The sequence below is a fragment of the Rhinichthys klamathensis genome, unplaced genomic scaffold (assembly GCF_029890125.1).
Source record: "Rhinichthys klamathensis goyatoka isolate OS25496 unplaced genomic scaffold, OSU_Roscu_1.1 h1tg000127l_1, whole genome shotgun sequence".
In the NCBI taxonomy this organism is placed as follows: Eukaryota; Metazoa; Chordata; class Actinopteri; order Cypriniformes; family Leuciscidae; genus Rhinichthys; species Rhinichthys klamathensis.
Window position 1 is genome coordinate 1,928,071 of NW_026606664.1, and position 13,410 is coordinate 1,941,480.

Consider the following 13,410-nt stretch of genomic DNA (forward strand, 5'->3'; position numbering starts at 1 on the left):
GATCTTTATAAGTTGTTATGATAGGCCTATATTTTTAATGAAAACACAATTAAAAAAAACAACAACTTTTTATTACCAAATATACTATTAATAACACACGGGTGACCCAAAATACCCATATTATAACAAATAAATAAAATATATTTGGAAATTGCCCTTTAAAACGAAGGCTCAGTTTGTGGTCAACCGTTCACTATTATTTTATTGAAAACAATAAGTCACTTATATTAAACTTTTTTTTGTTGTTAACAGAAGTTATCTTGCCCCTTTAATTGCCTCCACTATCATCCTGAAAATTTTATTTCACCAACATCGGTACCCACCCTCAGCCGATTGGCATAATTACAGTATTTGCGATGACCATCCCATGTCCAAAACGGAGCTTATACTGTCTAAAAGAAAAGTTGTGACTGCTGACTGAACACTGGTCTGTGCCTCACCCGCTCTGCGCTGTCTAGCGCAGCACCACACAGATTTAACTCCGCACAGCTAAATAAAACAGGCTGGTGGCAGACTAATATTTAATATTTCTGATGTAAATATTTCTGTGAAACGCGTTAAGTTGCACAGAAGAAAGCCCAATCTAGGACCTGCCCTGTACAGTTTAAGAAGCGGTAGTAGAGGACTATTATTTTTTTTATTTTTTTAAATACAATAGTGCAAACACACATCTTTTAGAAATCAAACATTTCCAACAATGTATATATTAAACAAGTAAACTCATTCGTGCACAATCATAGCACAAAAATGGAAAGAGCTAAACAAAGAAGAAAAAACAGCAAACAGATATTAATCATGGTACATAAACTCTCTCTATATTTCTTCAAAAAAGAAGTACATTTTCTATTATCAATTATTCTTAGTGATTTGATTAAATATTTTACTTCACATAAGAAATCTTTAAAAGTAGGAATTTTCTTAAGAAACTTTTGTTTGTGAAAGTAAAAGTTTGCCACAAGGATAAGGTGCCATAATGAAACCTGTATCACCTATTTTGTTCTACAATATTTAATGATTGTACGAACAATGACAGTGAAACTATCGGTTGCTTGTGTGTGGGTGATCTATAGTTATGTTTCAATGGTATTTCACAGTAAATTTGTTTTTTGAACCAATGATTGTGCAAGTGCAAGATTTCTTTAAAGATGTGAATGCACAATGCAATGTTTTGAACATTAGACAGCCTGTGTTACAAGTGATAACCGTTTTGAGTTTTGTGTCTAGAGTTTTGAAAAATTACATCAAGGTTCTGAAAATAGTTGCAAAGTGATTGTAAAAAACTGTAATAGTCCTCAACGGTAATCTACTCATTAAGGATGTAATTTGTCTTTTTGAAAACCCAAACACATCTTTAGAATCTACTGGTAACTAGATCATTGTAAGGAAATGAATAGACACTCATTTGAAATGTAATGTGTGAATTGCCTTTTGAAATAGTGGTACTGTGATGTTAAGTTGTGTCATATTGAACAGGTGATTTTTGTTGAATGAACAAATGATCTAAGTTTTATGTGTATTGTATCCAAGCAATTGAGAAAAGGGTTAGAGTTTTGAAAAATGTGTATTTTGATCATTGGTTGTGAGTTTTGTGTCTAGAGTTGTGAAAAATGACATCACGGTTCTGAAAATAGTAACAAAGTGATTGTAAAAAACTGTATTTTGTTGAACAGACCTGAGCGATGACTGATGACGTCACATGCTCAGATTTACTTGACCAATCAGCGGAAGGGGGCATCTGATGACCGCCCACATGTGGAAAACGAATTTTGAAGTCATGTATTCGTTTTTTACGGAAGCCATGAACCGCAACGTAAAAAAAAAATAATCTAGCATTTCGAGATTAAAGTCGAAATATTTCGACATTAAAGTCGAAATATTTCGACATTAAAGTCGAAATATTTTTAGATTAAATTCGAGAGTACGAGAATACAGTCTTCCGTAGAAGTTGCGTGTGTGCTTGCCATTGTTTCACATTGCCACACACACAGGCATTCATAATGGTGCATAGCGAGTGTTTCACACTGTGTGTGTGTGTGTGTGTGTGTGTGTGTGTGTGTGTGTGTGTGTGTGTGTGTGTGTGTGTGTGTGTGTGTGTGTGTGTGTGTGTGTGTGTGTGTGTGTGTGTGTGTGTGTGTGTGTGTGTGTGTGTGTGTGTGTGTGTGTGTTTTGTTTCAACAAAAGGAAATTCAACAGGTGCCAATCTACCAGCATTAGGCTACCATTATAGGACGTTATACTGCGCCGGAATAGACTTTAGCCTATAGGAAAACCAACCCGGAAAACACTTTTCAGACTGGATGGAGATATCCAGCTTTATGAATGAATGAATGAATGAGGGATTTATTTAGCGCTTTCATATGTATACTAGGCCTACACTCAAAGCGCTTTACAATCATATCAGTCTCAACCACCATTAGTTATTAAATCTGAGGAAATCACGGGATCCGGCCAAATGATTGGATACAGAATGATGCACTTAAAATGTATCCAGAACGTATTTACGGTGAAGAGGGAGACAGAACGGTTACTGTTGTGTTCTCGACCCAGATAGTGTTGCCTAGACGAGCACGAAAACACCTCAAAAACACTGCCACATAAAGTTTGGACCAGATTGTGATACCTACTCCGGCGGAGTCTGTGCGCTCGTCTATAACGCCATGGTAATTCTTGTTGGTAGATTAGCACCTGTGTAGAATTTTGTTGAAAGCCTAGATAAAAGTAAAAAGCTACTATTTTGTGTTGAAAATTGTAATTCTAAATATTAATTATTGAGTTGAGCCAACTTAATTTTGAACAATTTAAATTGAGTTGGGCTAACTCAATTTTGGTATTTTTTAATTCTAAATATTAATTATTGAGTTGGGCCAACTTAATTTTGGAAAATTTTAATTGAGTTGGGCCAACTCAACTTTGGAAACTTTTAGTTCTAAATATTAATTATTGAGTTGGGTCAACTTAATTTTGTCAAATTTAAATTGAGTTGGGCCAACTCAATTTTGGAATTTATTTTGGAAAATTTTAATTCTAAATATTAATTTTTGAGTTGGGCCAACTTAATTTTGGAAAATTTTTGTTCTAAATATTAATTATTGAGTTGGGTCAACCTAGTTTTGGAAAATTTAAATTCTAAATATTAATTATTGAGTTGGATCAACTTAAATTTGAACAATTTAAATTGAGTTGGGCCAACTTAATTTTTAGAAAATTTAAATTCTAAATATCAATTATTGAGTTGGGACAACTTAATTTTGAACAATTTAAATTGAGTTGGGCCGACTTAATTTTAGAAAATATAAATTCTAAATATTAATTATTGAGTTGGGCCAACTCAATTTTGGAAAATTTTAATTCTAAATATTAATTATTGAGTTGGATCTACTTAATTTTGAACAATTTAAATTGAGTTGTTAAATTAAAGTTATTTAACTTTAATCTCGAAATGTTTCTACTTTAATCTCGTCAAAATATTTCGAGATTAAAGTCGAAAAATTTCGACTTTAATCTCGAAATGCTAGATTTTTTTTTACAGGTTTTTTTTTTTACTGTTTTTTTTTTTTTACGTTGCGGTTCAGGGCTTCCGTAGTTTTTTGCCTGTGAACTAAATAACGAAAAATCAAGCCGAAATCTCGGTTTTCGTTTTTTTTTTTTAAAACGAAAAAACGAATAAAGGTGCCGTTTTCTCATTTCTGCTTATTTCATTTCAAATTGGAAATCAAATGATCGGATGATACACGGACCAGCAACGTATCAGTCTGCATGAAACACTTTTTTCCTCATTTACATTCAAAACTGCTTAGTTTAAAAGCTTAAAAAATAGTTACAGTCCACAAAGTATGATATGGTTATTTTTCAAGTCTTTCCTGATGAACAAACGGTTAAAACCTGCCAAACTTGTTGAGTGGTATGAGCTGTTCTTCCATCCTGGTCATATGGTTTAGCAGGCTAGTTTTTTTAGAGGGATTTTGACCACTTTAGCCTGTCAGGATGGGAGACCAGTGAACACCAGCTTGGGCCAGGCAGGGTTTGGTGTTGTTGTTTTTCTTTTTTCTTTTTCTCCCAGCAGGGTTGTTAAACGAGCCTTTGGAGACCCCTCTTTGGCGACAAGGTGCAGTGCAGCTTCCAGGAAGCGACAACCCGGCGACACCAGCGACTGTCGGTGAGCCCAATTAGATCGCGTTGTTTATATCAAACAAGAAATACAACACGTTAATGAGTCGGTTAACCCACCTCCATGACTTCTCCAGAAGATGAAAGTGTTCCCTGGAGGCTAGTAGGTCCTGTGTCCGAGCTGTCCAAGAAACAATGTAGATTGATCTATTCATCTGATGGACGCGACGCGGATGTTTGTCTGTTTTATGTGAGCGGTGAATTCTTGGCGATGGACGCTCGCTGCGCTCATTCGGGTATGACAATGAATTATTCCACATTGTAGCTTGTATCGGTTTTTAAAGCGCTAGAAAAGGATGTAAAGCTACTTTAGCTAGCCAGCTAGCTTGCAGCAAGGACAGAAATGGTAAATAGGCTTTTAATTGTTTTGTCCGTTGTGCGGTGTGTTCATTCTCTACGCGCCATTTCATTAAATCACCATGGTAACCGTAGTTCCCTAAATGTTAGTTACATCACTGCGGTGCGTATGCTGTAAAATCATTAACATTATGTGATAATGTGATGTCCTGCAAACGTAATACGTTTTCAGGGTATTTCTCACCCTTTTTTTTATTGATGAGGATGATAATATTGTGGCAGCTAATGAAGTTTCCATTAAAGGTTCGTTCTATGAAACATTTCTTTTCTGTTTTGATATGTATGTGACAGATAATATGTCTAACGTTACACGTCAAATGCTAACGTTATCTGAATTGTGAAATTAAGTCAAATGACTTTCAGGAGGTCCGCTGTGTGATGGAGATATCGAGGAGGCCGATGGGATTCTTAAGGTTTTCTGTCCTTGGCATGACTATGACTTCAATCTCAAAACAGGGAAATCGAGCACAGGTTTACAGGTAAAGTAATTTTTTGGTTCAACATTTTAACTCATATATAAAGGAATGTTCCAGGTTCAGTACAAGTTAAGCTCAACAATAACATTTGTAGTATATTGTTGATTACCATAGAAAACGACTCGGTTACTAACGTAACCTCGGTTCCCTGAGAAGAGGGAACGAGTATTGCGTAAGTAGCTTACGCTATGGGGAAAACTCCTTTTCTCGAGAAATATTGAAGTCTTTATGTAAAACGCATTGCAGCTGCACAGCATACAGCAATGAGCGAGGCAGCTCGGTCATTGGCTGTGCTGCAGCAACTGCATGAACCTATGACGGGGCGACTCTGAACCCGCTTCCAATGAGCGTGCTTCGCGCCTACGCGCGTCAGAGCCCGCCAAGATGGGCGTGGCCAAGGGCTATATATTGAGCGCCCCGTCATCTGAGTTCTTTAGGTTCAATCGACTGAAGCAAACTGACCAAGCACAAGCACGGCAGCTTACGCAATACTCGTTCCCTCTTCTCAGGGAACCGAGGTTACGTTAGTAACCGAGTCGTTCTCTTTCGAGAGGTTCCTCTTATTGCGTAAGTAGCTTACGCTATGGGAACGCCATGTAAAACGCCGTGCGTGCTGACTTCGCTCTATTAAGCCGGAGGCAGATGCCTGAGCCTTTAAGCAAAGTAATTATCCAACGAGCCAGCCGAAGGCGGGCTTTATAAAGGACAAAGTGGAACGGCCCGATGGGCGTCCAGAGAAACACACAAGCACATTTGATGTACTGTCATGTATGAAAAATCCTCTACATCAGTCAGAGACGGATTCTATGAGGGAGGAGACAGCGCTCAGCATGTACACACCCCAGCCTATGCATAGTTAGACCGACAGTATGTTAGAGTGCAATGAGGGGACCTGTAGGTTATAAAACCTGATAAATGTTGACGGTGAGGCCCAGCCTGCTGCCGCACAAATATCTTGAATGGGTATCCCACTCGACCACGCCCACGAGGAGGCCATGCCTCTCGTAGAGTGAGCTCTAATGCCCAAGGGGCACTGAAGGCCCTTGGCTTCATAAGCCAGCGCTATAGCATCAACTATCCAGCGCGATATTCTCTGCTTTGAAACAGCGAGACCTTTGGTGCGGCCGCCAAAGCATACGAACAATTGCTCTGTCTGTCTGAACAGGGCAGAACGTTCCAAATATACTCTGAGCGCCCTGACCGGGCAGAGTAAATTAGCGTCGCTTTCGTCTGCTGGAGACGATAGCGCGGCCAAAGATATCACCTTGGGGGCACGGGGCACGCTTGAGTGCGTCCAGGACCGTGGCCAGGTCCCAGATCGGCACCGAGGGGGGGCGTGGGGGATTTATCCTCCTGGCGCCCCTCAGGAAACGAACGACTAGGTAGTTTTTCCCTAGTGTGCGTCCTTCCACAGGGTCGTGCGATGCTGCTATGGCAGCCACATATACTTTGAGCGTGGAGGGGGTGCGGCCTGCCTCCAACAGCTCTTGTAAGAAGACGAGCACACTCGGTACTTCGCATGACTCAGGGTTCAGGTTCCTGGATTTACACCAGTCACTGAACACCTTCCATTTCTGAGCATATAAGCGCCTCGTAGAGGGTGCTCGCGCCTCAGTGATGGTTCTTAACACTCCACTGGGGAGGTTCCTGGGAACCCGTTGAGGGGCCACGCATGGGGGGCCCACAGATCGGGGCGGGGATGGAGGATCATCCCGTTGGCCTGCCTGAGGAGGTCTAGCCTCAGTGGAATCGGCCATGGGGCAGATTTCATCATCTGCATCAGTTCTGGACACCACGTCTGGTTCTTCCAGAGTGGGGCTACCAGGAGCACTGCACATTTCTCCTCCCTGATCCGGCTGATGACCTGAGGTAGCATCGCGACCGGAGGGAAGGCATACAGCGGGCGGCTCGGCCAGACTTGGGCGAGCGCGTCTGTGCTCTTTGAAAAGAAGAGAGGGCAGTGCGCATTTTCCTCGGAGGCAAAGAGGTCGACCTCTGCTCTGCCAAAGGTTTGCCATAACCACTGAATCGTCAGGGGGTGGAGAGACCATTCTCCTGGGAGAACCTTGTCTCTGGACAGCATGTCCGCTCCCTGGTTCAGAGCACCTGGCACATGCGCTGCTCTCAGCGAGCGCAGGTTGCGCTGGGACCATAGGAGGAGCTCCCTGGCCATCGAGTGCAGGGAGCTCGATCTGAGTCCACCCTGACGATTTATATGCGAGACTACCGTCATGTTGTCCGTTCGGACTAGGACGTGCTCGTTCTTCAGGTACGGGAGCAGGGCTCTGAGAGCCAAAGCGACCGCTTTCAATTCCAGACAGTTTATATGAAGGCGCTTCTCCGGGTTTGACCACAAGCCGGAGACAGGCCTGCCCTCGTAAAGGGCCCCCCAGCCTATTTTGGAGGCATCTGTCGTGATCATTTTTCTCCTTGTGTTCACGCCCAAACTCACGCCGGACTGATACCAGTCTACAGCTTTCCAGGGCGTCAGGGCTTTTATGCAGCCGTGATTCGCTCTGATTAAAAAGTGGCCCGAGCGCCATGCGTGAGTGGGGACACGGCTTTTGAGCCAGCGTTGGAGAGGACGCATGTGCAACAATCCTAGCTGGAGTACAGCTAATGCTGAGGCCATGAGACCGAGCATCCTTTGAAATCGCTTGACGGGGGCGCGCGCACCCGCTCTGAACGATGTTGCAAGGCGCCGGATAGTGAGCGCGCGCTCTGACGAGAGGCGCGCCGTCATCTGCACTGAGTCTAGCACTATTCCCAGAAAAGAAATATTCTGGCTGGGGGATAGCCTGCTCTTTGCAAAATTGATTCTTAGACCCAGGCGATCTAGATGACTGATAATCCAAGACCTGTGTGTCACTAACTGGCTCTCTGATTGTGCTAGGATTAGCCAATCGTCGAGATAATTTAGTATTCGCACTCCCCGCTGTCTCAGGGGGGAAAGTGCTGCATCCATACATTTCGTAAATGTACGGGGTGCCAGTGACAGGCCGAATGGTAGTACTGTGTACTGGTATGACTGTCCCTCGAAAGCGAATCTCAGAAAAGGCGCTATCGGAATGTGAAAGTAAGCGTCTTTCAGATCCACTGATAGAAACCAATCCCCTGGGCGAACCTGCGCGAGGATATGTTTGGTTGTTAACATTCTGAACGAGCGAATCATTAAAGCTTTGTTCAGATGTCTGAGATCCAGAATGGGGCGGAGACCGCCATCCTTTTTCGGGACGAGAAAATAGCGGCTGTAAAAAACCTGCCTCGCTCATAGAGGGAGGGACTGTCTCTATAGCGCCTTTCTCTATCAGTTTGAGCATCTCGGTGCGTAGAACGTGAAACATCTTCTCTCACTTTCGTCTCGACCACTGCTGTGAAGCGGGGCGGTCTGCGAGCGAATTGAAGCGAGTAACCGTGTTTTATTATGTTCAAAACCCATTTCGGCATGTCGGGGATATTTTCCCAAGCTTTCGCTCGCACAGATATGGGCTGAATGCTGGCTGGGGGCGTGTCGCAGTGACGTATGGCTCCCGCCAGCGAATCGCCTTGTGCTAATGTCGAGCTTACAGCTCTCAGCGGCGCGGGCGCGCGCTGAGCAGCTTTGTTGAATGTCGAGTGCAGGGGTGTGTGTGAGATTACAGGCACGCTCGCCGTAATGCTCACAGAGCGAGATGGGGAAATGTTTAACACTGTATGGGTAGTGCTTATGGGTGGGGGTGCATAAACTGTGGTAGGCACGCGCGCCACTTTCATAAAACTTCCCGCTCGCGGCGGGAGGTTTTTGGTCATATAAACAGTGTTTGTGAGTTGGGGTGCATGCATAACAGCGGGCACACGCGCCACTCTTATAAAACTTCCCGCTTTTACTGGGGAAGTGTTTATAACTCTGGGAACAGTGCTTATGTGTAGTGGTGCATACGTGACAGTTGGCACACAATCTACATTTATGGGGCGTCCAGCTTGAGCTGGGAAAACATTTGGCACTGCGTTGACAGTTTTGATATGTGGGAATGCGCACTTTGGTGTGGACACGTGACCCTTTAATGACACAGGCAAAAAATAGCTCTTTATGTGATTTCTGTGTGTCGCCGTAAAAACGGCGTTTGTTTGCAGGTGGGCGAGCTGTGTTGCTGGCATATTGGCTGCTGTATAGACATTTCCAGCCGCCTGTAAGGGGACTGGGTAATGCTTTAAACGTTTTGGAGAGAACGGTCCGGCTCTTGCGAGACACGCGCTCCCCCTTTTTCTCCCTGTAGCTAGGAGGACTTACGAGGCTCTGGGTTCAGCACAATCTTGGGCCGAGGTCCCCGTCGCTCGGGCGGTTGCTTCCTGTTGGCAGAGCGCGAGCGGCGTCGAAAATCTGTTTCAGGTCTGGGCTGAGAGACGGGAGGCGCCGTCTTAGCTCGCTGCTGCTGAGGCGGCCTTTGGCGGCTCTTTGCGAGGCCCAGGGCGTCACACTCGGGACATCCGCCTCGAGTAAGGGCAGCCTCTGCGTGGTCCGGTCCCAGGCAGCGGGCACAGATGATGTGACGATCCCCGTCCTGAAGAGGGCCTCGACACGAGGCGCAGGAAGGCATTTGAAACAACGCCTCGTAAAATTTGCTCTTTTAGAAGTGTCGCGGGGGCGAACACTGAAAGCTTTGTAAAAGGATATTCAGATGATGTGCGCCGGATGGCTTAGCAGAAAGGCGATCGAAGGCGGCTGAAGGCGCCGGCGTCCTCGAAGCAGTCCTGCTGTAGGCTTGTCGACGGCGGCGGCGAAGAGACTCCAATAAATCCGGAGGATCCAGCGAAGAGAAGGTTCTTTGCTGAAGGAGATTAAATCTAAAGAACTCAGATGACGGGGCGCTCAATATATAGCCCTTGGCCACGCCCATCTTGGCGGGCTCTGACGCGCGTAGGCGCGAAGCACGCTCATTGGAAGCGGGTTCAGAGTCGCCCCCTCATAGGTTCGTGCAGTTGCTGCAGCACAGCCAATGACCGAGCTGCCTCGCTCATTGCTGTATGCTGTGCAGCTGCAATGCGTTTTACATAAAGACTTCAATATTTCTCGAGAAAAGGAGTTTTCCCCATAGCGTAAGCTACTTACGCAATAAGAGGAACCTCTCGAAAGGGAACTATTTCAACTTGTACCTTTGCAAAAATCTATGGAAGCTTGTTTCTGCCACGGAATGAAAAAATAAATAATTAAAAAAAATTATCTCCAATTACAACTTTTTTCTCAGAATTGTGAGATATAAACTTGCAATTGCGAGTTAAAGTCAGAATTGCGGGATATAAAATCGCAGTTCTGACTTTATCTCACTATTCAGACTTTTTTTCTTGCAATTTAAGTTTATATCTCTCAGTCATATCTCAAAAAGTCTCAATTACTTTTCTTTTTTTTCGTGGTGGAAACAAGCTTCCTTTCAAATCACTATTACAGTAGGACACTTACAATGGAAGTAATTGGGGCCAGGCAACAAAGGTTTATCGCAAGATGGCCAAAATATTATACAGGTTAACATGAGTGTGGTGAAATCTTGTCCAATCTTTCAACTTTGTTGTCATGATACCTCCTCTACAGGATATGAAGGGAAGTGACATAACTCTCTTGTTGAACGGGTAAATTGTCTGACTGTTCTCTTTAATCAGAAGAACATAACACTTATGTTCTAGTTATCGACATACATTCAGATCCAATGGCAAAAAAAGAGAAATAGTCTTCAAAATAGTTTGAAAGACTAATAAAATAGTTATTATTTCAGCCAACAGATGAGATCAGATGATCTATGTTCAACACCTACATATATTACATTGCTTTTGAACAGTAATCCCGCTGTAAAAAAAAAAGGCTATATATTTTTTTGAAGTAAGAATTAATAAGTGCTTAAAAAAATATGAGCTTCACATTTCGTCCTTCAAACTCTCCATATGCTGGCGCTGTTTACATACCTTTTTTAAACTAAGAGGCGGATCAAAATTATTTTCTGGGGTAACTCATACAACAAATGCTGTTGAAAATGCCTAATTTGTTTTGACTCTGGAACATTCCTTAAAGTTATATCAGACGTGATTATGTTTGGAAAAGCAGCACATACGAGAAGTATCTAACTATGTTACTTTATATGAATCTCTAATATAAGTAGCATTTCTTGAATCAGTGAGATGCTTGTATGTTCCTCCTAGAGATCATTGTATACACTAGATTTCATTACTCAGCAGTAAAGGGGCAGCAGTCAGCCAGTTGAACCAGTTAAGTTAGGCAGTGATTCAGCCGATGATTCAGCGTCCCCGAAAAACACTTGTATTTTAAAATTAAAACCACATTTGTTGTGCCATCACTTTAACTCAGTATGGCACCAAACATTATCTCACGCGGTAATGGATTGTACATCCACAGAAACATACAGAAGTCATTGCTGCCAAACAGACGTTTGGAAAGTTCCTAAGAATTCAACTTCCATCATTTTGGCACGTTTCAATTTAGCCAAGCATCTGCTTTTTTAATAAACAGACGAAATGTGTTCTCTCATGCTGCGAATAAATAATTGGGCGGTTGGACGTGACAGCAAACTCCGTCCAATCAATATAAGGCAAAGTCTCTGTAAACCAATCCATAATTACGACAGTCATCCTGGGGGGCTCGACACCTTGAAATGTTCTGTAATTATACTCTATTCCCACCACCGGTTCACATCCACCGTGCTCGTATATCAAAGTACCTTCCTAGCTTTAGGCTTTTACAGCTGTGCAAGCAGAAATAGAGAGTCAGATGCATTGCAGGCGGGCTTCGTTTTATTTCTCCTTCAAAATGTATAGTTTTTTCCTTTTCTTTTTTTAGCAACAAGTTTATGAAGTGAAATTGGAGGACGGCAACGTATACGTCAAGCACGCAAGCGAGCTCTCGTTACAGCCTTTCGGACAGGTCAAAGAGCACTGAAGTTCTTGGTTACTCTTCTCTTGAACTAAATCATCTGTTTGGATCCAGTTACTGTGGGTAATATTTGAAAATGATGCAGTCTTTTAGTTGAATAAACTTTCCTGTTCTCCATTGGAGCAGTTGTTAATGTTTGTGACAGTTTGTATATATAGGCCTACACTACGAATTAAAGATCGTTCTTTAATGTTGTAAGCAAATTGCTTCAAATGACACTAACATTAACATTGTTTTCTGACATTTAGATGATATATTTGAATGATTTATTTGAATTGTTATAAATATTTTAAAATGTAAATTGTCAATATTTATATGCAAGATTTATTGAACTCAGGGAAAATAAGGTCACAGACAGCGGCTTAATTATTCTTAGTTTTAGCTTCATAATTGTTAGTACTCCATAGATGTTAATGTGTTTCTCTCTAGGGCTGTAATTAATGTTTACAGTTGTAACTTGCCATAATTATACCCTCTTAGATCCAATCCTCTTGAGTGTCAGGTAGAAATGACTTTCACCGGAGGGACATTAAGTGACTTCTGAGGATTCCTCTAATTACTTGGTTGACTTGTTTTTTTAATCTTATGATTCCATTATGATGTGTACTTGTCTTTGTTGAAAAAAATTACATATACATTCTTATTTCAAACATTCTTCCAATTTATCCTACCCCTATAAAATATAATTTAATGCAATATATATATATATATATATATATATATATATATATATAGGTTATTTGTAGTTAAAGCTATGCAATGCTCAAACATTGGCTCAAACATTTTGGCTGCTTGTGATTTCTGGGTTGTTGTTTTGTTTGTTTACACATTTTGTATTTAACTTTGATGGAATAAAAATCGAACATGTCAATCGAACATGTTTACAAGAGATCTTTATTTACATTCTGGTAAAATTGACAGACATTTTAATCCACAATTTACACATAAAACTGGCTTTGAGATAGCAAGGCAGGAAATTTCATGCAGTCTAAGCTACAATATGATTTGCAGCATTTGTTTTACGTAAGATGTTTGTGAAGCAAGCATGAAGAGAGATTTCCGAGAGCGCCGAGGCGATTATTCAACTCTCACTTTGTAGTGTAGACAATGCGGTAGAGTTATCAACGCACATTTTGCCAGAGGATATTCCTGGAAATTTTGTAGTCTCCCTGAGACCAGCCAGACAGTTGAAGCGAGGACAAACACTCTTTTGAAAGCTAACTGGAGGCCAACTTTTTATTTTTTAGCACCGTATTCATCCAATATCCACCTCGCCTCTGAAATAAAAATGTACAGTATAGATATGCTGAAAGGTTACATTAACTGGATATATTACAAAATTACAGAAGTTTATTCAAGTTACAAATTTATGACTCAACATCACTTACAGGTGAGACTGTCTGGGATAGAAAAAACAAACAAACAAACATGATTTTAGTTGTTTTAAGTGTGTACTTGGTGTACAGCAATGTGTTTTACAGTTTAAATGGGAAA

At 42.0% G+C, this 13,410-nt stretch overlaps 1 protein-coding gene across 1 annotated transcript; it reads left to right on the forward strand.

The window, feature by feature from the left end:
- Positions 1–4,022: 4,022 nt before the first annotated feature.
- si:ch211-212d10.2 (uncharacterized protein LOC557710 homolog) lies at positions 4,023–12,048 on the forward strand. The gene is made up of 3 exons (XM_056256448.1): positions 4,023–4,403; positions 4,888–5,003; positions 11,824–12,048. Exons 1-3 carry the CDS (start codon positions 4,232–4,234, stop codon positions 11,920–11,922), a joined length of 387 nt encoding a protein of 128 aa, XP_056112423.1. The 5' UTR covers positions 4,023–4,231; the 3' UTR covers positions 11,923–12,048.
- The last annotated feature ends 1,362 nt before the right edge of the window (positions 12,049–13,410 follow it).